At 47.7% G+C, this 27,317-nt stretch overlaps 1 protein-coding gene across 1 annotated transcript; it reads left to right on the top strand.

Moving 5' to 3' along the window:
* Window positions 1–3,694: 3,694 nt before the first annotated feature.
* Window positions 3,695–27,095, top strand: smad3a (SMAD family member 3a). The gene is made up of 9 exons (XM_076287262.1): window positions 3,695–4,141; window positions 14,346–14,539; window positions 15,016–15,150; window positions 15,846–15,920; window positions 16,389–16,439; window positions 17,881–18,093; window positions 18,943–19,080; window positions 19,582–19,726; window positions 23,726–27,095. The coding sequence occupies exons 1-9, from the start codon at window positions 3,939–3,941 to the stop codon at window positions 23,847–23,849; spliced, it is 1,278 nt and encodes a 425-aa protein (XP_076143377.1). The 5' UTR covers window positions 3,695–3,938; the 3' UTR covers window positions 23,850–27,095.
* The last annotated feature ends 222 nt before the right edge of the window (window positions 27,096–27,317 follow it).

Genomic DNA, 27,317 nt, shown 5'->3' with positions numbered 1-27,317 from the left:
CAATAGAGCAGTCACTTGAGCAGACTTTGCTCATCAGCGAGTATACTTTGCCTTGTGACTCATTTCTCAGTGCCTGAACACAACATGTCATTTCTGTACAGGGTTTACCCAGTGAGTGATCCGGCTGACTAAAACTATCTCTTTGTGCTTGCTCACGTGTTTGGGTTGAGATCCTGTGGACTTAAGAGGGAGACCTCTCTCTCTGACATAACAGTCATGTTTTAGTCACAGGGTGCTAGACTAAACTCCGCCGGAAATGAGCAAGCAGACTGCACAACACAAATGGCTATACGTTTGCTTGCAGTTTTTTTTTTTTCACACCTAGCTCCTCTGCCACTGTGGGCCTCCTCAGACATGGGTGAGACAGAGGACTCTGAGTTTTTATTTTGTTCACTGGCAGAATTTGGACCAGCTAATATATCCCTTTTTGTGAGTGCCGGGGCGGAGGACGGGGAGTTTGGACTGCTTGTGCGCAGGGAAGTGAACACTGTGTACTACTCTTGAATCTGTCAAGAGCTTGCTGAGATGTTGATGGGTTTCGATAGAGGAAAACATCACACACACACACACACACACACACACACACACACACACACACACACACACACACACACACACACACACACACACGCACACATGCTCACACACACAACTTACTCTAAGCAGCCCGGGCAGGTATGTTGCAAAATAAGTCTGATGAATGTTGCCAAGTAGCTCTCAACACTCCTGCCAAGCACTGCCGTGTAAAAAAAAAACACCTTGTGGAGCCTTTGAGTTCCCTTGAAGCTGTGTAAGCATGCGGCCTGTTGAAGTTCCTCTCTGACAAAATACATTGCTTGGATTGGCCTGGTGTCAACTCTAACATGTTTGTAGCGATTCATTATTTGTCTAAGGCGCACAAGAAGTTCAACAACATTCTGTGTTCTTTGGGGTGTTTGTCAAAGGTAATACAGAACACTTGACCATCAGGGGAGTAAAAATCTCTGTGTAGTCCTGAACAATTGAAAATCCAATAGTAGTCTCATGTCCAACCTGCAGGGGCCCATGTTAAAACTTATCACACAAATAAAAGTCAGTTAATTAAACGAAATAAAAGAGAACAACAAGGCCTAAATGATGCTGTAATCAAATAGGCTGATTGGACTGAAATAGCGCATGCCCCTGGAAGCAGCTAAAACAGCTGATCCTTCAGTAGGAGCTCGATCACAGCTGTGCCACATATCTTGCAGGGCCTTATCAGGTTAGCAACTGTATCATGTTCTTAGCTTATCGCAGTGGCCCACACAAGGCCCTTATTTGTGTGGTACCCAACCCCGGTGCTCCTCTGGGAGAACAGCTGAGCTCACTTGCCCCCTCCGCCTGCAGCCTCCGCCTCCACGGATCCCCAGTGTCCCAGAGCTCACAATGCCACCATCATCCATCGGATTGTGCATGGTCATTTCCCATTCATCCAGCCGTCATGCCTTTTGTCCAGGGAGGTTCTTCACACAAACCCCCCCCCCCCCCCCCCCCACACACACACACACACACACACACACAATCCCCCTCCCTCTCCTCTCAGTCCTGTCTGCTGTAGTCCATATGCCCTCCCAGCCCCCACCTCCGGCCGCACTTCAAACCAGCTGTCCTGTGCTGGCTGTCCAGTCCCACAGGGAGTTAACAGGTGCCAGACCACTACTGGGCTGTGCAGAGAGCACTGGGTTTGCTCCCTATCCTTTCTCCCTCTATCCATCCCACCATTCATCCATCCATCCATCCATCCATCCATCCATCCATCCAGTACATCCACCCAGTGCCTAGTGTACAAATAGGTGCAAAGTTGTGTGTGTGTTGTGTGTGTGTGTGTGTGTGTTGTATGATGAAAACACATGACGATATCATATGGAATATTAATTTCTATTAAATACATACAACAAAATTCGACTTATATTTACAATTGAAATAAACATTTTGCTGTTGTGCATGAGACAACTGTTGCCATGACAATGACATCCGTATCTTTCAAAAATAGATGGGAAGAAGAGGTAGAGCACTCCATGCAGAGCTGTAAAGTTTATACATTACTTGTGCCAGGAGCACGCTGTTTTATCGGTAACGTAACGTCAGTGTTGTGGAAAAGATATCAGGCTCTCGTGAATACATAACCAAGAAATCATCCATGTTGGAATACCCACCCCTCCAAAAGCCCCATAGGGAAATGAATGGGGATTTTCTGCATTGCAAGTAGATCTTCTGGGCTGAACAAGGCTGAATCTCCCCAGCATAGTTTGTTGTGTTTGTGTGAAGCATTCAGGCAAGCTAGGACAGGCTTAGCTCCCCCCCCACACACACACACACACTAAATAAAGCACCATCTACCAATTGGAGACTGAAGAGTATCAGATGGACACCCTGCATTCTTGGATGCGAGTCGAGTCTCCACCCTGACACACACACACACACACACACACACGCACACACACACACACTATCACATAAATATGAAAAAAGTAATAGATCTGGACAAGGAGAGGACACATGACAGCATTAGGGCATGGGGCAGCCGTGGCCTACTGGTTAGTGCTTCGGGCTTGTAACCGGAAGGTTGCCGGTTCGAACCCCGACCAGTAGGCATGGCTGAAGTGCCCTTGAGCAAGGCACCTAACCCCTCACTGCTCCCCGAGCGCCACTGTTGTTGCAGGCAGCTCACTGCGCCGGGATTAGTGTGTGTTCACTGTGTGCTGAGTGTGTTTCATTAATTCATGGATTGGGTTAAATGCAGAGACCAAATTTCCCTCACGGGATGAAAAGAGTGTATATACCTATACTTAAAAGTAAAACTGTTGTTGCATTTTTATTGTTTTTTATTTTTAATTATTTATTTTATTACTGTCTGATATTTTAGTTTGATCCAAATTAGTTGGTTATTTTATTAAATCATCTTCATCATTTGTAATGATGTCTTGTCTAGGTGTAGTTAGGTTTTTTTTATTACTTTGTTCACTGGCAGAGAAAACATACAAGGGGCCCCCTTGGTTTTTATTGCCCCCTCCCCCAAAATTGTCTAATCCACTGAATGTCTATGGAAAAGAGTTTAGGCCTACTCTCTCCCTAACATTTTAAACTGAGTCTCTGGTTCTTTCTTCCCCTATAGGTTTCACCAAGATTACACCTTTTGCTTTGCGCAATGGTGACAACTAATATAGAATATTTTGTCCAGCTGGGACCTTTTGTTTTGATCAGTGCCAAAGTAGGCTACCAACAGAAAAAGTATAGGCTCAAAATTTCCTTCCAATATGAAGTCACATCTTTCTGAGCATTATCAAAAGTTTCATATTACTATCTCAGCTGATACAACAATCATTGTTTATAGCTGACAGTTTTGGCCACAGAGCCTTTGCTTGGTATGCGGAGAGACTGTGGAGAGCTGTATTTGCATTTGAGGCCGACTCCTACAAATGTCTATGGGGTGCCTCGTCGCATTGGCGGAGGATTCAAAAGAAAACGCCTGTTTTTTTGTAGGCCTATCACAATAATTCATGCAAAAAATATTACATTAGATCAAATGTGTGAACGTATAATGTGCTAATAATAAGTGTTTACGCCCATACTAGACGCATGATATGATAAAGAACAGGAAGAGGAACTATATTTCTTTGCGGATTGATAGAAATTGTTGGCTCGCTGAATGTCTGCGCGCTGGATTGGACAGAGTTGTAGTGAGGAGAACTAGACCGTGATCTCGCTTGAGTTGCCCAGCCGTGCGCTACAATTTTAAACGACAAACCATTTTTATTCCGTATTTGCATACGCATACACCTGTTATGCTAAGTCGTTTTCAGCCTTTTATCTCTTTTTCGTACTATTTCCTGGATTTGGATTTGGAATAGCGTGGACATTTAGTTTATGTTACATATAATTATTGGAGGGTTTAACTCCGAAGGACCACTCCAGTCAAAATGTCAATTTTACCTTTTACACCTCCGATTGTGAAAAGACTTTTGGGTTGGAAAAAGGGAGAGCAGAATGGGCAGGAGGAGAAGTGGTGCGAAAAGGCTGTGAAGAGTCTTGTGAAGAAACTGAAGAAGACGGGACAGCTGGACGAACTGGAGACTGCCATCACAACACAGAACATCAACACCAAGTGCATCACCATACCGAGGTAGCTATCAACACTGCTAGTAGCCTACCTCAGTAATGTTTCATGTGGCGTTGATTTTGCATGCCAGCTAAACCAGTTCATATTAATATGCCCTGATCACTCAACAGGGTTTATCCTGTTGCAGTAAACTCAGCGTGCACAGCATTGTGACTTTATGGTGTAGCGTGCTGTCTATTGCATGCAGCTATGCCATGCCACGTAGCTCCGTGATTTACTTTCAGCTGTCTTCTGTGCTGCAAGTGGCGCTCGTCAACAGTGGTGCAGGTGTTAATATCAAATTGTGAAAAATACAATTGTTTGAAATGCCCAACCAGTGTTAGCATGTCTGGCTAAGTTCATAGTGGAACCTGTCTAAGTGGCCCCTTCCATCCTAACAAACTAACATTCCATCCGACCAATAAGTTACTCTTCCGGTTTTAGTACATGCAATATTGATTTTTCTCAACTTTGAGAATTGTTTCATTGAATTTCAAATGCACTGACAAAGTTATTGCACCAATAGTAGTGAAATGTTACATAACACAATCTCTTGCACACTCTTGCCAACCTACAGCAACCTATTCCACTATTTCAGCATTCAGTCTTGGTAGGTCTACCCCTTGCACATTTTAGAGATTCAATGACGTGTATTTTACAAGTGCTATGTTTTATAGGTTTGTTATGACATCCTAATAACCCATGCAGATCAGCCTGTGTATCAACTAAGCCTTTTATTTGCAACAGCAGGATTCCTAATATCATACTTTAAGTGTCCTAACTTTACCCAGTGTTCTAAAGGGCTGTCACAGGTGGCCCTATTGGTCTGGCTTTCGGCTACTGCATCTCATTTCCGTTGTGGTGTCACCATCTTGGACACATGACGCATCCTGACCACATGGGCTCATGATCAGCTTAGGATGAATGCTCACCTGAACTTGACCTAGAATTCATCCAGCTTTCCTAAGCAGCTGCAGAGTCGTCGTCCTTTGTTTTGAATTGGGTTCTGGTCACAATGTGTTGTTGGCTTAAACTTGAAACAGGTGCACAGATGACTGTGTCAGATGAGAACGGATATGCCTCTCCATTCCCATAGCTTTACTGTTTCTTTTTTTTTTTCCAGGAAGGTTGAGTTAAACAGGCTTCTTTTGCCATAGTGTTTTTGGTGGATGTCTTTGATTTTGGGTATTTGAAATGATTGGAAATCATTAATTGTAAAGATACCCCCCCCCCCTCCAAAAAACAAACAAAATACGCAACTTTGGTCATGACCTGCAGACTTGACTATGTCTTGGTGTAGGTGGCAGTAAACTTGAAGAAGGGGTAATCTAAGCAGCCAGCATAAAAAGTTGATAAACTTTGAAGAACACCTTTGTAGTCTTTCTTCCTCCCTTTTTTTCTTTCTTTCTTTCTTTCTTTCTTCCTTGAACTTTCTTTCGTTCTTTCATGTCAATCTTTCGTTTCTTTCTCTCATTCCATTCTTCCCTTCCTACCATCTTCCCCTCCTCCTGTCCTTCTGTCTTGACGAAGCCAGCAAACGTAGCACAACCTCTTGTACCTGCTGGAGGGTAGGGTTTGCACCTGAGCTGACCTCACTGTGATGTTCCCCTTGCATCTGGACGGCAGCCAGAGCCGGGACCCAGGCCTGTTCTCACTTGCAGGCTGGAAACTTCTCAGGACTTGGAGCTGAAGCTAGAGCTGGGGCTGGCCTAGCCTAGCCGTTGAGCCAGAGAGAGAGGGAGAGAAGGAGGGAGGGATAGAGAGAAAGTGAGAGAGGGAGAAAGAAAGAAAGAAAGAAAGAAAAAGAGAGAAAGTGTGTGTGTGTGTGAGAGAGAGAGAGAGAAAAAGAGAGAGAGGGGAAAGTGTGAGGTGTTGGGTGCAGACCTGGCAGAAGTCAAGATGATCTGAGAATTCCTGGATTCAGAGCAAAGAAGTTGTTTTTTTTATTTGGAACAGTTGTCAGCCAGGTCTGTAGGATTTCAACAGGAGAAATATAGACAATTCGTTTCTCTGACATCCGTTGGACACTCTACACAAAACAGACATTTCTGTGGGGACTGGGGACATTCTCTTTGTGTCTCTATCTGCTATTGACACATCTTTAATTACAGACCTTTAAAGGTATAACAAATAAATCAATCTAGCAGCAAGATTTAACATGTACCCAATAAATGTCTGATGTACACAAATGTTCTACCTCTGTCTAATAAATGAACATTAAATGTCTAATGTTCACAGATGTTTTATAAAATGTGTGCTCAACCATTTGTGGAATGCATTGAGATATCATTCAACAAGCATTGAACTTTAAGGGAAGTATTACTACATAAATACTACTACATGCTATCTGTATCCTGTATAAAACTCAGTTCCTGGTATGATTAATAGGTCTAGTAGCCATATGTTGTTTAGCCTGATCATCTGACAAGCTCCAAGGATTGTAGATGCAGAAGAGAGAGAGCAGAAGACAGAAGAGTGTAATTTGATGATCTACACTAGCTGTCAACATCTCATGGATTCTTTGCATTAACATGGTATAGTAAGCAGAAGGAGGTTAGAGCTAAGCCGCCCTAAGGGAAAAGGCTCAATCGATTGTTCTCCCCTAATGTTTGTAAAGGGATCTCTCCTCCGTGCATCCCTCCTGCATCATCACACACACACACACACACACACCACTGCTTCTTCCGCCACCCATAATGACATCGACGGGCGGCCCAGACATCCTGTCCTCTGGAGGAGAAAAACAGCCTGTCAGAGGAAGTCTGCCGTCGGCCCAGCCCTGCCTGCACACACACACACACACACACACACCTCTCACTCCGCAGCGACACCCAGGGCACGGGGCCAAGTGTAAGCATGAGAGGAGAGTCCCTCAGAGGCGTGCGTGCCAGCAGAAGTACCCGCCACCAGCCACCCACGGTCCTCCCGCCGCACCCTCGGATCGGGTGAGGTGCCAAGTGTCTGGCTACTCTGTCACTCAGGTATCTCCGAGACGCGGCGAGTCGAGTCTGCCCGGCACGTCTCGTCCTGTCTCATCTGGGCCAGAGAGGGAGGGCCGGCTGAGCCGGGAGCCCGACAGACATCCGGTAACTGGATCTGCTTTTTTCAGAGCGGGGCTTTTTCTGTGATATGGGGTGTCCAGTGTCCCCGCCCGGGTTTCATTGATGTCACACACTCGTGCTGCTGTTGGCCAGCCGTGTCTAAGCCGCGCGGCTTCCTCTAAAGGAGTTGGGGTTCAGTGGGTGGCACACAGACTGCAGGGCATACGAGGGCACAGTGACACAGTGGTGTTAGTGTGGGAAGTCTCGTAAAGTCCCCCAGATTAGCCGCACGTTGCCCTCATGTAGACGCTGGTGGCTCGGATTGTTGTGAGTGAACTCTTTGTGAGCATTTTTTATTTCTTTGGAGTGTGCTTAAACTCCCTATTAACGGTCAGTTATACTGACTGCTAAGTTTGTGATTGTTTGTGATTGTGTGATGTGTCTACAAGTCAGTGTGCAGTGGTAGTAATGTGTGTGTGTGTGTGTTTTCTGTGCTCCCATGTGTATTTGTGTGCGTGTGTTAATGTTTGCTCGTGTGTGAGCGTATCTGTTGACATTTATGTATGCCATGCTGGCGGCTCAGTCAGGAGAGGCGGAGAGGCTCGACTGCCTAGCATGGCATGCCTGTGGTAAGAGCGTGCCCCCAGGCCTCCTGCACTCTCGCTTGCTTTCCCTCACGGCTCTGTGTGTGTGTGTGTGTGTGTGTGTGTGTGTGTACACAGGGTGCTAGGCGTGGTTTCTCCACTTACTGGAATGTGTGTGTCCCGGGGCCCCCGGGGCAGAGCGAGATGGGGTTTTGGCAAGGGCTGATATTTGGTTTGCGACTCCTGCGGAGGGGTTGAGAGGTCAAGGAGCCGCACCGCCGGCGCGCTAGACCAGAGATCCTCTCCTCAGCTGGCGATAATGGGCACTCTGTGCTGACAGACAACAAGGTGGCTTTGTGCCACGTCGCTCCGTCAACCCCCGCGCTACGTCAGCGCGAGTCCCTCTGACGTCCTCACTGTAGCAGCGATGGAGCGAAGAGGCGTGACTCACGCCCTGTTGTTTAGGAAAGAGAGAGGCGTTTGGGTTCACAGACAGACTCGTGCCAGAGCATGGGCGTAGAGGTTGAGTAAACATCTGGGCATGGCTCAGCAGCGCTCCCACAGCCTCATCACCAAAGGCTGGACGTCCATCTCAAAGCAGCACGCTGTCCTGGATGGTGTTTCCCAAAACCATAGTTGCTAACTAAGTTAGCAACTTTGTTGGTTGCAATGCAATTTCCCATTCCTAGGTTAGCAACTATGGATTTGGGAAATGCACCCCTGGCGGTGTTTCCCAAAAGCACTTACCTGTTAGGACCATGGTAACGTAAAGAGAGAGATAGCATGAAAAGTGTCAATCTATTTAGCTTCTGTAGTGTTGTGCTCCTAATGTAACTATGGTAACAGTGCTACGTGAGCTTTTTATGCTAAGCGGCAAGCCCTGGATCTTATTTTTCTCTCGAGGAACAGATGACATTTAATAATGATGTGATGTCTGCCAGGATGCCCTGTTTGGTCCTTGGGACGTCAGGTTTGGCTGCTGTGGCTGTTTGTGCAGAGGGGCTGCCTGCTCCTTGCGTTCTGGCCAAGCTGCCCAGGCTGGTAGTTACGCCAGCGCTCGGTAATAGGGCTCTTCTTTCAGCCTTTGTCTCAGCTAAAGGTTTGGACTCGGGGCCCAATTGTGCGCGTAGCCTGTAGGCACAGGACTGGTGGACTGGACTCTCCCGCCCACTCTGCAGTACTTAGTGGGCCCTCTCGGCTCCGCTGACTCGCCCTCGGCCAGTTAGCTCACCTGTGGATCATAAGCAGAGTCCCTGATGTTTACTCGTCGACGGCCTGATGGCTTTAGCAGAGGGAGGGGGGGGGGGGGGGTCTTGGTGCTCAGCTCAGCACAGTGCAGACAGACAAGGAAGCGCTGCTATTTTAGGAGGGCTTCATTCATCGCATAGATCATCCTTGGAGATGCGTAAATCGTTCTTGGAGAGACAAATTTGTCTGTCTGCCTGTTTCTCTCTCTCATTCTCAAGTGGCGAGAGAGCAGAGAAGTTGCTGAGTGATTGCGCCACCTCTGGCGAGGAGAGGAGAGTTTTGACAGGGGCCAAACACATGGGAAACACATACACACGTACACACACACGTACACACACACACACACCATGGGATGACGTCACAAAAACAAGTCATTCCATCACGCCCTGCACTCAGCAGGGTGGTGTGTGTATGGGGGGGTTGTGGCCATGCATGAAGAGGGTGTCGTCTGGGAGTGTGTGTTGAAGGGGGTGATCTGGGAGGGGGGTTAGTTGAGCTCCACACAGGCAGTCTGTCATTGCTACTTCCTTTGTCCTACCCCCCCCCCCCCCCTTCCCCCCGCCACACACACACACACACAGCCTGACACCCTCCCCATGCTACTCTACCGCATTCACATCAGGGGTGTCATTCAGTAGTCCAGCGAGCTCTTTCTCCAGCTATAATTAGTCCCTTTCACACTGCACTCTTGCACAAATAGACTCAAGGCCTGGACTGGTTACTCTGCGGAAAGCAAACTGACCTCTGCAGAGCTCCATGGCGTTAAAACTGGCTGAAAATGAATCCACAACAGGGGTTTTGTTCGAAAGTTCCTTCATAACAGACCAGTACCAGGATTACTTTTTGTCATATTTAACTTTGTGAAGATGCTGAAGTTGTCTCAGACCATAGATCGTCACTAATTTTGATGTGGTAGTTTGAGAGACTTAGGAAGAAGAACACTTCCCAGCCCAAAAGTTGAGAGGAGTTACATGTGCATGTAAGTGTGTTTGTGTTAGTGTATGTTAGAGAAAGCGTGTGCCACTGTCAGTGTGTGAGTGTGTGATGCTAGAGGGCCACAGCTCAGACGAGCACAGTATGCGGCCTCCACGTATTTGTGTTTCTCCTGAGATTAGAGCAGTCCAGCCTGGCTAGACACACACACACACACATACACACACACACACACACACACACACACACACACACACACATATGGACAGACAAAACAGCCCCCAAACTGAAGCCCTCTCCCCCAAATCTTCTCTTGCTCCCCCTAAACCCGCCCAACAGGCTGCAGTGTGAGTGGGGGTTGGGCATTAAAGAGCATGCACACACACACACACACACACTCACACACACTCCCCTCCCCGTCCCTCCGCACGCCCCCACAGGCTCTGGACGTGGGGGTGGAGTAGTGAGGGGGGGGAGGGGGTCGTGCAGTCTGGCGGTCAGCCCCCTGTTTGCCAGTGGAGCCAATGGATGGATCATTCACCCAGTTTTCTCCTTTCTTTTACTATCGGCCCAACAAATCAATACCGATTCTCCACAATCCCTCTCCGCATCGGCTCCGTCGTAGCGTCTGCCAGCTCCAGAGAGCAGTGCTCTGGAGCTTGTTTGCTGTCCTCCACGTTATTCCACTGTCAGTTCAATCAGTAAAGTGAACTTCCTCACCCCCTGTACTGCTTTAAGGGTAGCAGAAGGAGAGGATGTTGTCTTTAGCTATATCTGTCATCATCCACACTGAAAATCTGCACAAAAGTCATTCTCTGAGTCAGTACTGGGTGGGATGAGGAGAAATGCATTGTTATATGAAGTCACTGGTTCAATTTATTCTAGTGCAAAATATTTAGCTTTTTGTATGGTTCTGATATCTAAAATGTGGGTGCATGTGTTTGACTGTTCATTCACGTGTGCATATCCCATGCCTTCATGTGCATATATGTCAGCTTTACAGCCGGGAGGCACGGGCACACATGCCAACATTTCAGCACTTAAGCGGCGTCTCGTGGCCTAGATTAGCCAAAGTCATTTTCAGGAGACCCTCACTTCAGCGTCTGTAGCCTTTTTCATGTCTGGCTTCACACACATACACACACACACACACACACACACACACACACACACACACACACACACACACAAGCATACACACACACACATACACACACACACACACACACACACACACAAGCATACACACACACACACACACAAGCATACACACACACACACACACACACACACAAGCATACACACACACACAAACACACACACACACAAGCATACACACACACACATACACTCACACACACACACACACACACACACACACACACACACAAGCATACACACACACACACACAAACATACACACACACACACACACACACACACACACAAGCATACACACACACACACATACACACACACACACACACACACACACACACACACACACACACACACGGTCACGTGCTGGCGTAGAGTGACTCAGAGGGAATCCGGGCCGTGCTCTCTGCCAGCCACTGATGCATATTTCAGGTGCTCCCGTGTCCCAGACGCGCCCGATGCATATTTAACCACGTCTGCTCCCGCCGACGGCATCGGCCAGCCGCCGCCTTCGTTTCACCTCACCCCAGCTCCGCAGCCCTGCTGTGGCCCTCAGAGCTGACCGGGGAGTGAACGAGAGGCGAGGGGAGTGACCACCGCCGGCCACACAGTCCGGGAGAGGTCAGACTCCTGTCCAGGTCGGCTCTAAATAAAACATCCGGCTTTGAACTCCGCCCAATAACGAATAGCGCATTCTCACACCCTTCCACCACTGGGGCGCTGCGCTGACTTGGTCTGGAGCAGTGACCTCACCGCAGAAGAGATCTATGTTTGTAATCAGCTTGATTGCGCTAGCTTACTTCTGAGGGGAAAAGATGAACTGAAGTGCAGATGGTGTGTTTTTGGTTTTCAGTAGAGCTGCTGCACACGTGACCTACATGAAAGCACAGTTCATTTGCATCTCTCATGCAGACCTTCACTCTAAAAGCCCCGTGGAAGCAGAACATGTTTCCCCCGGTCTCCGGACGCCGTGTGCGACGTGGCGCGGTGGGGCTAGCCCTGCCCGCTGCCCTTGGTGGGCCCTGCGAGAGAAAGAGATCAGGGGCTCACTCACAGACGCCATTAACCTTAATTTGTTGATGGTGAAGCGCTGATGTGTGAAGCTGGAGGAAATGGCATGCTTTTTACGGGTAGCCACACCTCCAGCACTTCCTCCTCCTCCTGTGCTTGTGTGTGTGTGTGTGTGTGTTTGTGGGTGTGTGTTTGTGCGTGTGTGTGTGTTTTTTGTGCGTGCGTGTGTGTTTGTGATTGCATTTGTAGGTGTGTGAATGCACATTGTCAGCAAGCAGAATTGGCCTGTGCGAAGAGCCTTTTGCTGCGGGCTGTGGATTATTACATATGAGGCTGGTTGGGAGAGGCTGAACCCCTGGTGTTACATAATTGGTTTCTAATGGTGCTTTATATTTTGGAGATTTAATATTCCTCAGCTGGCCCTGTCTACCCTGTCATTCCTTTTCTCTCTCTCTCTCTCTCTCTCTCTCTCTCTCTCTCTCTCTCTCTCTCTCACACACACACACACACACACACACACACACACACACACACAGCTGGCCCTGTCTCCCCCTGTCATTCTTTCTCTCTCTCATTCTCTCTGTTATGCTTTGGCTCATTCAGTGTCATACACACACACACACACGCACACATTCTCTCTCTCTCTCTCTCACACACACACACACACACACACTCTCTCTCTCTCTCTCTCTCTCTCTCTCTCTCTCTCACACACACACACACACAGACACTCTCTCTCTCTCACACACACACAGACACTCTCTCTCTCTCACACACGCACACACACTCAGAACTGTTTTTTACATCACTGTTAATTATATTTTTTCTCTCCCCGTCCTTGCCTCTGCACTGCTTGGGAAGTGAGTGGTGCTGTTGTATGGAATGAGAAGCCCACTGCAGACCTTGTGGACTGCCAGCAGCAGAGGCAAAGCTCTAGCCTCTGTGCTCACACACACACACATACACACACACACACACACACACCAGAGCAATGGGTTCGGAGCTCACACACGTCACCCCCGCACGCACACACTCTCACACACACACACACATACACCAGGCGCTGGCTGCTGGATTGGCTGGCTGTTGTTTTGGTTCTGCTGGGCACTTTACTGCTTACTGATAGACAGGCTTTATAAATCTCTCACGACCAGTGTGGACGGAGCTGATTGTTAGGCTATCCCATAGACGATGATTTGCTTGAAGCCAAGTGTGTATGTGTGTGTGTGTGTGTGCGTGTGTGCATGCGTGCATGCGTGTGTGGGTGCGTGTGTGTGTGCATGCGTGTGTGCGTGTTCGTGTGTGTGTGTGTGTGTGTGTTGGGCTGGGTGTAGTGAGGTTGTGGCCTACGTTGAGCAGAGCTAGGGTGTGTTGACTGTGTGTGGCAGCGTGACTTCCTCCTTGCGGTTGTCATAAACATTTGTAGCAGTTGCTCCTGCCGCTGCACTCAGCTTCTCTCAATGAGTTAGGAAAGCGGCATTTTGTTGGAAACAAATAGCACACACACCACTTGCGTTTGTTTACACCAGGCTCCTTTTCTGGGTTTATGAGCCGCCTTTCTGTGTTTGGCTGTGCGGAGAATGTGACAAACACGGTCATTTTGAACCGGTCGTAAAGCTGTCTATGGCCGCCTGGATCTGGAAATGTTCTGGAAAAAGTGGAAAAAGTGGTAATGTAGAAAGAGCAGGAGGGAGCGGGACCTGAAACAGACTCTCAGTCGCCCGTCACTCCTGAAGAGACTCTCTGCAGGACCATCAGTAGCAGAACCTGACACACTAAACTCTCAGTAGCCCGTCACTATGCTATGCAGGAACATCACCGGAAACAGTAGATGACCAGCCAATTACTCATTTGGAGACTCTCTCAGTGTACAGAAGCATCACCTGAAATAGCAGCCTGTCAGTGGCACTCTGTCATAGTCTCTGTATGTTCATTTAGCAACTATGGTTTCATCTTGTGTCTCATATTTCTTTTTTCTTTTTGTCTGGTCGTGTGTCGCCCCCCTGTGTGTGTGTCTCTCTCTCTCTCTCTCTCTCTCTTTCCATTGTTTCCATGTCTTTCTGTCTCTCTGTCTGTCTGTCTCTCTCTCTCTCTTTCCATTGTTTCCATGTCTTTCTGTCTCTCTGTCTCTTATTCTTCTCACTATTTCACTAATAATTCCTTAACTGGTCTGTTGTCCGTTAACTGGTCTGTTGCTCCCTGTCCGTCTCTAACGGTCCCCTGTGTGCTGTCTCTCTACCATCCCCCCTGCAGGTCTCTGGATGGCCGTCTGCAGGTGTCCCACAGGAAGGGTCTTCCCCACGTCATCTACTGCCGACTGTGGCGCTGGCCCGACCTGCAGTCGCACCACGAGCTGCGCGCCATCGACCTGTGCGAGTTCGCCTTCCACATGAAGAAGGACGAGGTGTGCGTCAACCCCTACCACTACCAGCGCGTGGAGACGCCGGGTGAGTGAGCGCGCGCACACACACACACACACGCACAGCTCACCTGCCAGCGCTGTACCAGGGGACAGGATACTGAAGTGCATTAGTTTAATACCCTGGCATGTAGGAGAAGTGGGTTGTGTTTTGGTTGCTCTGTGGTTCTGTGGGTTGTTGCTCCAACTCGCTTCTGCTCTGATTTATTGCTCTGCACCCGAGGGTATCATGCAAAGAGGATTATCTCTGTTTAGCCTACATGTGTTGTTTTCATTTGTTGAGTACTGTGCCCATTCACAGGGGGCTGCCCATGGCCAGTGAGGCAAGTGAGCAAGCGCTGGGGTTTGTGGGTAATTTTTGTACAGGCCAGTGCCAGTTGTGGCTGACATAAAAGTGTGTGTTGTGTTATTGATGTCATGTTGTTTATGTGTGTCTGTGTGTGTGTGTGTGTGTGTGTGTGTGTGTGTGTGTGTGTGTGTGTGTGTGTGTGTGTCTCCCTACAGTACTGCCCCCGGTGCTGGTGCCCCGGCACACGGAAATCCCTGCCGAGTTTCCCCCGCTGGATGACTACATCCACTCCATCCCAGAGAACACCAACTTCCCCGCCGGCATCGAGCCGCAGAGCAACTACATCGCAGGTCAGAACCCACGGACAGAGAGAGAGAGAGAGAGAGAGAGAGAGAGAGAGAGAGAGAGAGAGAGAGAAACAGAACCAGTAAAGGAGTCAGTGCCCTCTGAGACATTCAGACCTAGACAGACAGACAGACAGTCAGACAGACAGCTCTTACCTCCGGCTCAGAGCTTGACAGACAGACAGACAGATAGGTCTTACCTCAGTCCTCCAGCCTCCATGCTCCTGCTGTTCTGAGCCGCCACCACTGTCTGTCAGAGCCAAGAGGTCCAGGCTGTGTGAAATACACACACTGTTTCAGTCCAGCCACACACACACACACAGTCTCAGTCCGGCCACACACACACACACACTGTCTCAGTCCGGCCACACACACACACACACACACACACACATAGTCTATGTCCAGCCCCAGCCCCCCCCACACACAGCAGCTCTCAGGAGGACACTGTACTCTCCACACCTGAATCTCCCCACCCACTGCATCCTGGCATGTGTATGATGAAATGGAAGACCATATGTTACACACCGCAACATTGCACTGTGAAACATCTGCTGTTAGCATACTGCTATAAATGTGTGTTTGCTATATGCCCAGATTGTTCCTCAGGCTCTGCAGATTTAGAGACTCTGAATGCTCCAGACTGGGCACTGTGAGTGAGATTTGTGCATGAGTTTAACGGCCCCTCCCCCGTGCTTTAGAGACCCCCCCGCCTGGCTACATCAGTGAGGACGGGGAGACCAGTGACCATCCGATGAGCCACAGTATGGACACAGGTAAGTGTAACCTGCGTTGGGTTGACCACTACGGCTACGCACTGCTCTTGCCCGGATTCGAACCCGCAACTTCCAACACCTCAGATTAGGACGCGAGTGTGCTAGCAAGTGAGCTAAAACCCATGGCATCGCTTACTAGCATGTCTCTTAAGGTGTTTGAAGGGAGGTTTACGTACATACTCCACAGCTAGTACCAGCTGGCTATTGTTACATAAGCACACCTGTGGCTCCAGGACTCCTACCTGGATGCTTTATGCTCTAAGGGACTCTGGGGTGCGTTTCCCAAAACCATAGTTGCTAAATAAGTTAGCAACTTTGTTTGTTGCAATGCAATTTCCTATTGCCAACCAACTAAGTTGCTAACAGCATAGGAACATGTCCTAGAACGCAGTAAAACACAAAGTAACTATTGAGAATAATGAAAAGCCAAACTTGAGTAACGTGGAATTGTGTTTTTTTTTGTTGCAGGCTCACCGAACCTTTCACCAAGTCCAGTGTCTCCAACGCACAGTAACTTAGGTGAGCTGCTGCTGAGTCTCTGTGTGTGTGTGTGTGTGTGTGTGTGTGTGTGTGTGTGTTCTTCAAATGGACATGTGAGAAATGGTTGGATTGAGTAGTGTATTGTTAGCTTTCGTATTGAGCCTCAAAGGCAGGAACGTCTGTCCATATGGGTCTGTTTGAGTGTGTGTGTGTGTGTGTGTGTGTGTGTCTAAGTGAGTGCCTGTGCTTTCACACATGTGTAAGAGAATGTATTTTGGCAAGCGGATGAGGTCTATGTTCCTCCTCTTTTGGAAGCCGTGTGGATAGCACAGAGGAAGCATTCAGTCAATGAACCTTTTGTCTTTTGTCCATCCACCCACACACACACATACACACACACCCACACACATACAAACACACACACACACACACACACACACACACATCTGATCTCATTGTGGCACCGAGATAAAGGCCTCCTCCACTTACACTAATAATAATATCCTGTTGATTAGCGTCGGCCTCCACTGGGGTGTCTAGAGGACCTCCAAGCCGCTGCTGAAACAACAAACAGGCGACTTCCCAAGGAGGAGGAGAGGCTTCAAAGATGGCCATTGAGTGCTGAATCAGTCAGGCCATTTTTAAAGGCAATTACAGGAACTGCACTGCTGTTTATGGAAGCTGGGCTGGAAGCCTGTAATTTGCCCTCACTGCTCGCTGCCGCTGCTTGGTGCTGTTGGGGTCCAAGAGATGGCAGCGTTTCCAGTGGTGCCTGGTTTCTGTTTCTGGGAATCGACGTTAAACATTGACATCATTGTGTCATTTCCCTCCTCTTATCCTCCCTCTTTTCTCTCTCTCTCTCTCTCTCTCTCTCTCTCTCTCTCTCTCTCTCTCACTCTCTCTCTCTCTCTCTCTCTCTCTCTCTCTCTCTCACTCTGTCTCACTTTCACTGTTATTTTTCCCTCTCTGCTGTTTTTGTCTTGATCGCTGCCTGTGTCTCCCCTGGGTTGGACGTCTCAGACCTGCAGCCAGTGACGTACTATGAGACCTTCCATGCCTCTGACCCTGACCCTGTGTGGTTGGTGTGTGTGTGTGTGTGTGTGTGTGTGTGTGTGTGTGTGTGTGTGTGTGTGTGTGTGTGTGTGTGTGTCTGCGTGTACTGTGGTACCTGTGGTACTGTGAGTCTGCCTAAAGCTGAAACAACACGTGGGCGAGACCTTCCACGAGACCTAACCTGACTCTGTGTGTGTGTGTGTGTGTGTGTGTGTGTGTGTTTGTGTGTGTGTGTGTAGACCTGCAGCCAGTGACGTACTGCGAGACCTTTTGCGCCTCTGACCCTGTGTGTTTGGTGTGTGTGTGTGTGTGTCTGTGTCTGTGTCTGTGTGTACTGTGTACCAGTGGTACCAACACGTGGGCGAGACCTTCCACGAATCCTAACCTGACTGTGTGTGTGTGTGTGTGTGTGTGTGTGTGTGTGTAGACCTGCAGCCAGTGACATACTGCGAGCCGGCCTTCTGGTGCTCCATCTCCTACTACGAGCTGAACCAGCGTGTGGGCGAGACCTTCCACGCCTCGCAGCCCTCGCTGACCGTCGACGGCTTCACAGACCCGTCCAACTCGGAGCGCTTCTGCCTGGGCCTGCTGTCCAACGTCAACCGCAACGCCGCCGTGGAGCTCACGCGACGCCACATCGGTACGAGGCAGCACTGCCCCTTCCTACAGATCACTCTCTCTCTTTTTCTCTGCACACACATGAAATTGTGTTGTCTGCTTGCTCGTTAGAATAGAATAGAATAGAATATACTTTATTGTTATGCCTGCATGAAAATTATCTTTGGTGTCACTGGTAATAGTATAAAACACATAGGAAACATAGAGTAGACACATTCAATCCATTACACACAGACATATATCCACAGAATTGACACAGCCCACACATGCCCACTCCTGCTTTGCCCTTTTCCCTCCTTCTCTCTCTCTCTCTCTCTCAATTCAATTCAATTCAAATATGCTTTATTGGCACGACAAATCATATGATGCATTGCCAAAGCGTTCACAGGAATAATAATAATTACAAAAAAGTACAACAAACATATGCAAACATTACAAACATTTACACTTCATCAATACACTGTGTGTGTGTGTGTGTGTGTGTGTGTGTGTGTGTGTGTGTGTGTGTGTGTGTGTGTGTGTGAGTGTGTGTGTGTGCGTGTGTGCGTGTGTGGGCGCGTTGCTCAGTGGTCACTCCTCCTCTTTCTGTCACAGTTGTATAAGTAGTGTGCTCTCTCTCTCTCTGTCCTCTCCCACTCACACCATATGCACACACTTTTTCTTTTTATTGTCTGCTTGTTGGTACAAATTACATTATATTACATTTAACAGACACTTCTTGACCAACAAATCTGTTGTAACTTTGTAAGTCCAGTATTCCAGTTGTGGTAAGAGTAGCGTCTCCCGAGTATCCCATTGTAAACAAAAAAAAAAAAAAAACATAATCGTTCACTGCCTGGATCTCTCTTTTTTGTGTTTGTGTCTTCTGTAGGTCGGGGTGTACGTTTGTACTACATCGGTGGGGAGGTGTTTGCCGAGTGCCTCAGCGACAGCGCCATCTTTGTCCAGAGCCCAAACTGCAACCAGCGCTACGGCTGGCATCCCGCCACCGTCTGCAAGATCCCCCCAGGTGAGCTGGCTCTCGGTCTGACTCAGAGACCCCAGGTCGGGGAGAATTCATACCAAGCGTTTAGTTGATACAGAAATACTCTTTAAATTAGGCCTTCTGTTCATCCCTTTATCTCTCGAGTGGGCGTCTGAATAGGGGTGTGTGCACAGGAGATTTGTTTGTTGTTGTGGTTTATTATGTAGTGCCTGCAGTTGTTTGTTTGTGTTGGGTTTGTGGTTCACTGTTGCGGCTGATGGATATCCGAGCTTGCTAGATTACCAGGAAGAAGGCTTGGTCCAGCAAGCCCAGACCTTCAGCTGATAAGACTCAGACAGGCGCCACTTGTCTCATGCCAACCACAGACTATACAGATACTCAATAAACAATGTTAACAAAGTGCACTTTTGGACTCATTCAGAGTCATCTCACATTCAAGATTAAACTGACACTTTGTGTGTGTGTGTGTGTGTGTGTGTGTGTGTGTGTGTGTGTGTGTGTGTGTGTGTGTGTGGGTGCTTGTAGGTTGCAACCTGAAGATCTTTAACAACCAGGAGTTTGCGGCCCTCCTGGCCCAGTCGGTGAACCAGGGCTTCGAGGCCGTCTACCAGCTGACCCGGATGTGCACCATCCGCATGAGCTTCGTCAAGGGCTGGGGTGCAGAGTACAGGTGAGGAACGCGTGCACACACACACACACGCACACACGGATTCACACCTGCTTCTTGTATCCAGGACCGCTTATGTCTACCCAAAGTTCCCGCTTCTCCCTGTTGGGAGTCCGTAAGTGTGTCACACCACCGAGCGGGTCTTACACATGCCCTGCCCCGCTCTCAGGGTCGTCAGACTTTCCGCCCCCCCACACACCTCAAGCCAGCAGCCCTCCCCTTTCCCGCTCAGGGCTGTGAGTAATCTCATTGTTTGCTCAGGCAGGAACTAGCCAGCCCCTAATCAGAGCCAGTTGTGGCTTTCCACCAGGGAGCTGGGGTGGGCTGGAGCTGGGCTGGAGTGGAGTGGGGCTGGTGGGGCCTGGGGTAGAGCTGGAGTGGGGGGGGGGGGGGGGGGCGGTGGGGCTGGTGGGGCCTGGGGTAGAGCTGGAGTGGGGGGGGCCTGGGGTAGAGCTGGGTGGGGGGGGGGGGGGGGTAGTGGAGCTGGGCTGGGGTGGAGCTGGGTTGGGGAAAGTGGCCCCGAGTCGGGTCTCAGACGGCCCCACCACATGTGGAGACACTTAAGTGCCAGCTCTGGTTTCAGCAGACGCCCATTTGCACTATTCCTTTTTTCCCCTCCCTCACTCACTCTCTCTCCCTCACTCTCTCTCTCTCTTTATCTGTCTCTCTCTGTCTTTTCTCATTTTCACTACCACTCTTCGAATCGCTCTGCTCTCATTTCCTCAGTTGCTTTCCATCTTCTCCTCTCCCTCCTTCCTGCTCTCCCTATCTACTTTCCCAGTGTCTGTTTCTTCTCTCTCTCTCTCTCTCTCCCCCCCACTCTCTCTCACATATTCTTATTCTGTTTTTCTCTTCCGTCTGTGGTATATAGCACACCCCACCCCACCTCACCTTCCCTACTGCTGGTTCCCCTATCAGATCTTTATGAGATATTGTGGTTTGGGGAGGCCTCCATCCTGTCACGACTGCATAGATATTCTGCTCTCTCTACACCTTCAGCTGAAGGGAGGAACGGACCCAAACTTATACGACTCTAACAGCTCCAGCCAGGTCATGCTTCATTTGCTATCTGCCCAGCAGCAAGCCTCACTGAGTGGAATCAATCTTCCACATGCTGGGCCTACTGCGGTTGGACGCATGATGACTTTTGACTCTTGTGGGGAGAGACTCATTTCCCTGCTGGTCGTATTTTGTGCCTTTTTGTGGTCACCGTCCACTTTGTCAGTCAGACCGCCCATCTGCTCATTTAGGGTCTCACTCACTTATTCCCAAATACTTTGTCTTTTCCTTCTCTCTGTCACTCCCTCCTTCTCTCTGTCCTCTCTCTCATACTCTCTGTCCCTCCCTCCATCTCTGTCCTCTCTCTCCTTCTCTCTGTCCCTCTTTCCATCTCTGTCTTCTCTCACCTTCTCTCTCTCCATCTCTGTCTTCTCTTTCTTTCCTTCTCTCTCTCTGTCCTCTCCTTCTCTGTCCCTCTGTCATACTCTGTCTCTCTTCCACTCTCCATTTTTTACATTCTATCCCTCCCTCATTCTTTTCTGTCTCTCTCTCCCTCTCCTACTCTCTCTCTCTCTCACTTTCTCTCTCTCTCTCTCTCTCTCCCTCCCCCGTCCTCCTCCTGTGTGACTGTAGCGGTCTATGTGTCCGTGCATGGAGATGTAATCAGGGCTTGGGGAGCTGGATTTACTGCCGGCCTGTTGGCCGCTGGATCATGAGGGGGAGGCCACCTCCGCGAAGCGCTGTTCAAGTGGGTTTCGCAACGGCGCAGAGGAGAGGCCGTTAAGACCGGTCACTCCAGGACAATTGTGGCCCGCTGCTCTAGGGGGAGGGCCTTTTGAGTGTAACGTTCAAGGGTCTGTAAGGAGCACTGGCCCGACGTGTGGCTCTGGACAAGAGAAGGAGATGAGAGGAGGGACAGAGGAGAGAGATGAGAGGAGAAGAGAGTGATGAGAGGAAAGACAGAGGAGAGGAGAAAGAGAGAGAGAGAGGAGTGGAGACAGAAGAGGAAGGAGGGGAGAGATGAAAAAGAGGAAAAAGGGAGAGAAGAGGAGTGGAGAGAGAGAAGAGAATAGGAGAGGAAAGTGCTCCCTGAGACGTGAGTGAGCTGGAGAGTGGGGGCGGCTGCGGAGTGTTGCGTAAGGAGGAAGGAATGCAGGAGCCTCTGTTTGGCACCAGCCTCGGTCCCTGTGAGGGATGTGTATGTGTGCGTGGTTGCATGTGTGTGTGTGTGTGTGTGTGAGAGAGAGAGAGAGAGAGAAAGGGATAGGGGTCAGGTCCAGGCAGTTCTGTGTCCCCTGCAGCCCAGTGCCCCCAGACTGAGGAGTCTCCTCAGTGGAGCAGAGGGAGGGTTAGGTGACACACACACACACACACACACATACACACACAAACACGCACACACACAGAATGCCTGGAATTCTCTGCAGAGCACTCATACGGACTCTTAAGCATTTTTGCACATTTTTGGCAGCAGTGCATTGGCTTTGTGTGCCCTTGACTGGTACTAGGCCAGGGATTGGTCTCAGCAGTGGGGATGAAGTCAAGTGAACCAGGACATTCTCTGTAAATGGTACTTTTTCCACTTCCATGCGTGCTCTTGAGCCTGGTTCAGGCTTGAGCTTTAGTTTAGCCTCGATCAGCTTTGATTACCCATCACTCTTGTTTCACATGTTCACATGTTTCACATCACACCCCTGATACACACTTACTGTACCATGCTCTTCCCTCCTCTACCTCCTTCCTCTCCACTTCCCTTTCTTCCCTCCTCTACTTCCTCCACTTCCCTCCTCTACTTCCTCTTCTAAAACTGATAGTTCCGGTCCTTGATTGTGATTGGCTGAATCATGTTCGATGCCGTTGTAAAATGCAGCATAAACATACACCTTGACGGCATTTCGTTCTATATTACTGCGCTGATACAAAAGTTAAAGTAGCTGCGTCTCGACGTTGCTTGGCTTCAGATAGAGGAAATATATTTCTTGGCGGAAGAGTGATTACCTATGAATAAATCGGTTTCATTTCTAGTTGCTGTGCCTTTACTTTATAAAACTTTGCTAGGTATTTATAGTAACAGTTTTAGAAAAGCAATAAGCCACTCGAGTCCATAGGTTACACTGATTCTACAACAGCTAAGGGGGGTTCCGCCAACGCGTCATGCCTAATAACGCCCCTTAGCTATCAGTGTAACCTACGGCCTCTCGGATTTATTGCTTAATTCTAACACTTAATTCTAACAGTACTTAGACTAGTACTTAGTACCCCTATCCTCTAGTACCAGTATTGACAGATGCAGTGGTAATTCCTATGTATAGTCTCCTCTGCATTGTAGCTTAAAGTTGTTCTATTGCTCTAATTGTAGCTTAAATGTTAATAACTTAAATGTTGTTCTATTGCTCTAATTGTAGCTTAAATGTTAAAAAGCTTAAATGTTAATAGCTTACAAGTTATTCTATTGCTGTAGCTGTAGCTCTGTAGCTTAAATGTTAAATGCTTAAATGTTATTCTATTGCTGTAAGTTGCTTCGGATAAATGCGTCTGCCAAATAAATAAATGTAAATGTAAATGTTTCTTCCTTCTGTAAATAAATTGAGTTGTGTTAATCTATTTTCACGCAATCATATAGTCATAGTGTATTGAGACATTCTAAGGACTGGCTTTCTGAGAGCGTACCACGCAGAACTGAACCATTCCAATTCCTCCCAAATAAAATGTCTTTCCAGGCAGTAGGCTACATTCACATTCGCTATTTTACTTTAAAACACGTCAAACAGAATAGCTGAACAGACCATCTGTGCCAAGATTGTGAGTGGCAGTCGTGTGCGTCTTTTGACGGATGTTTCTTCATGTGCTCTAATGATTCTAAACTATTTAACATCAGCATGCTACTGGTGTCCTCAGGCTTGTAATATGAGCTGGGCTCTTCCTGTGGTATGTGCAGTATTAAGCTGATAGTGTTCTCTGACCTGTGATATTAACTGGATGCTCTCCTGTCTTGTGTTGCAGGCGTCAGACGGTGACCAGCACCCCCTGTTGGATCGAGCTGCACCTCAACGGGCCGCTGCAGTGGCTGGACAAAGTGCTCACTCAGATGGGCTCCCCGAGCATACGCTGCTCCAGTGTCTCATAAGACGACACTCACACACACACATACACACACACACACATACACACACACACATATACACACAACAAGCACAGGCGCACATCATAATCTCGCACACGCACAGACACACACACACACACAGACACTCACACGCACGCACACCACACCAAACACTCACATATAAATACAGTCCGTTTACAAGCACTCACATAAATAACACACCCACTATCTGACGCACACACTTCAGAGTGACAGGAAACGTACAGACCAAAACTAAACTGTCAAACCAAGAAAGCGACTGGAAGAGGCTGTTGGAGAGAGCAACCTCCCACCCACTCCTCCACCCCCTCCTCCACCCACTCCTCCCTGGGCCACTCTCAGGAGCACTTTGATTCTGATGTGTGTGATGTGCAACAGGGAAAGCACATCACAAATAATGCTTTTTTTGTTTGTTTGTGTTTTTCTCCTGACATTGTCCATATCATTTGATTTTTAAATACATTAATTGTTTTGGCAGGTGGTGCCAAAATGCTCATACACATGTGAACTACATGATTTGTTTATATACAAGCAATAAGGTTTTAAAAAAAGAAAGATGATTTTTTTAGCTGTGCATACATAATTTGGAGTAGTGGTGCTAGTTAGTGAGAATTTTAAGAGCATTGCATTTTAAGTGTTGAAACAGTTTTTTGTACAGTACCAAGTTTCATACATTTATTTTTTGTATTTTTTATTGTGATTTCAATTGCCCAGTGTTGTGAATTAATTTCTTGTAAAGTCTTGAATGTCTTGTAAAGACTTTTACTCTCTACTCTCCTGAGCAGTATAGAAAAATAGATGTATCAATTTCCTAATTTTCCTTAACAATTGTGTATTCTCTGTGTGTGTGTGTGTGTGTGTGTGTGTGTGTGTGTGTGTGTGTCTATGTGTGTGTGTGGTCACGTCTTTGTTTCTTTAACCTGTAAGGCATGCTGTTCTTCCCCATGTTTAGGTAGCCACAGTCTAGCCACACACTAGGTGAAGCATTAAGCCTCTTCTCTGCATGCAGCCTAAGTCTCACTTTTAATGACTGTTGGAAGGGGTGCCTGCGTTGAGACACCTAATCAGAAGTGAAACCTCTCTGAAGTGCGGAACAGGTGTGGTGCTGTCTGTCTGGGTCTGACTCATAACTGTCACTTTTTGTCAGTTTTTTTTTTGGGGGGAGTTGTGCCAAGCTTGTGTCCACTCATATCAAACAGGACAGCGTCTGCTCTCTCTAATCTGACCACCCACTGTCCATCTGGTGTTTGCTTGCATTTGTTGTTCATATGTTGGCCATTCTGTAGTGGTTGAGACGCTTTTGACTGCCTTTGTCTTGCTTGCATTGTTTCAAGGGAGATGGGGGGTTTTTTTTTGTGAAAAAAGTTCCGACATTTGCTCTCAGACTGAGAACAGTTGCCATTAGCAGTCGAGCCACTAAGTATTGCCTCTCTTCAGTCCTATGACCAGCTTCAGAGGAGGTGGATTGGCAAAGGATTTGCCTAGGATAGATGATATAGTGTATATATTTATATATTCCGTCTATATATTTATAGCATCAAAACTGCATGTGAGCACCGTTATGCTCTGAGTATGTCTTGTTGTACTGTACATATACACACACGTCTCCTTTATGCCAGTACACATCTGGGGAGGGGAGTATACTCTGTGTTTTATGAGGGGGATGAGAAGATGGTGCTTACTTCATCGATAAGTGATAGACGAAAGTGCTTGCCTTGCCTCAGTCTCTTATTTAGCACTAATACTTCCTGGTTACATTTGCAAAGTTTCCTCATTAGGCTTACAGAGAAACTCCAGATCACACAGTTTGCCACAGTTTGCTCACTGTCTGTTCTAGTAACAAGGAAATTGCGTGCACCAGAGAAAGGCAGTCTTGTGCCTCTCCATGCAAAGTGATGTACTCTCACCTGCCGTTTATGTGCAGTGAGTATTCCGTGAACCAAGTTTAGCCCTTGTTCAGAGTTATGTTGTCAAAACACCGTTTCCTCTCAGGACCATTGTGGGTTTTAATCTCTTCTTGATTCAAACTAGACATGTTCTGTACATACATATACAGAAACAGTAATGCATGCTTATTTTCTGAGATTTTTTCACTTTTTGTATTCTAGAGTCTATTTTGCTACCAAATATTTTTGTAGGAGTGGGAATGTTTTATAGCAACGTACTGAATTATTGATCGCTCCTTGCCCGTACAGGGGAGAACAGATAAGCCAAGAGCTGACAGCTTTGGGGATAAGGGATTTCTCTATGTTTCTCTATGTTTTTTTATTCTGTATGTTTATTATGACAGAGGGGGAGAGTTTGGTTAGATGTTTCGGAAATAAAAAGGAACGCTTGACATGGTAGGCTGTGTACATATTTAAACCAAGACCAGTTTTGTGTGCAGTCAGTGGTTTCTTTTTTAAATTCTTTTGAGGAGCAGTCGCTCACTCCTCTGAGACTGTCTTTGTACTTCTTTGGAGGAAGGATGAAAAAAGCCCCTCGAACACTTCAGAGGGATCTGAGAAACCAGTGCTGTTAACTTCCCCTACTTTTTTTAAACCTTTGGTAAACACAGAGGGGTAAACCGATATTTGGGTTTGTCGAGGATGGCACACAAGGTCCACTTCACCCTCCCTGCGGTCCGCCTGGCCTGTGTGGGCCAAGGGCAGCGCCGTCTCTGAGGCTGGCACAGACACAATGGCGGGGCTCATTAGTCAGCGGTGCATGGAGACTCCCTCTTTCACACACACACAGCACTTACAGTGGTACACTTATGCTCCTTGCACTTCTGATGGCGCGCATGGTCCACCATATTTAAGTTAGAGAATAATTGGTTGTTGAAAATGAACAAAGTTATGTCTGAGTCTCACTTGTCTTGATTCTGTAGTTTCCCCCCAAACACACATTTTATATATATATATATATATGTGTGTGTGTGTATATTTAAATTTTGTTATATCTGAAGTGTCATAAACTGATGTTTTTTGTTGAATCAGTGGATTCACTTAAAAGCTATTGAAATCTTTATTACATTTTTGTAAGCGACTTTGTTAAGTCAATTATGGATTGGCTGATATTTGTTTCAGGTTTTCTATGTACTTAGTTTTGTACAAGTTGTGCTTGAAGTTTGTTAGGTGTTTGTAAAAAGATATATCATTTATTATTGCTTCCACAATTGTAGTTAAACTGATTCAATGAATTGTGTTTTGGCTCTTGTTTAATAAAAAAAATGTGTAGGCCTATCTCAAAGTCTTGTTGTGTTCTTTTCTTAGAGCCATTCCACTACAAAATACTAAGTGTCTTAGTAGGCTACAGAAGATTAAATTTTGGAAACATGAAGTCTGTTCAGCAGCCCTCCCCTTTCACAGAACTGCCAGGCCCCTGACGAAGGTTAACTCTCACAGGCACTGCAGCAGAAACAGGAAATTGCTGAGTTTCAGCTTTGTTCACACAACCCAGTCCTCCAAGCAG

Source organism: Alosa pseudoharengus, unplaced genomic scaffold, assembly GCF_046254945.1.
Source record: "Alosa pseudoharengus isolate Yale_2024_CS ecotype anadromous, Long Island Sound unplaced genomic scaffold, YU_APseudo_1.1 YU_APseudo_1.1_scf_16, whole genome shotgun sequence".
Taxonomy (NCBI): domain Eukaryota; kingdom Metazoa; phylum Chordata; class Actinopteri; order Clupeiformes; family Clupeidae; genus Alosa; species Alosa pseudoharengus.
The sequence above is the reverse complement of the archived record's forward strand: the minus strand, read 5'-3'. Positions and strand labels throughout refer to the sequence as shown.

What these genes read in the sequence shown, in the direction of transcription:
- smad3a (XM_076287262.1), top strand. Translation starts at nt 3,939, where the DNA reads ATGTCAATTTTACCTTTTACACCTCCGATTGTGAAAAGACTTTTGGGT. An exon ending in CGTCTGCAAGATCCCCCCAG is followed by an intron (nt 19,081 to 19,581) that starts GTGAGCTGGCTC and finishes GGGTGCTTGTAG; the next exon opens with GTTGCAACCTGAAGATCTTT. An exon ending in GGCTGGGGTGCAGAGTACAG is followed by an intron (nt 19,727 to 23,725) that starts GTGAGGAACGCG and finishes CTTGTGTTGCAG; the next exon opens with GCGTCAGACGGTGACCAGCA.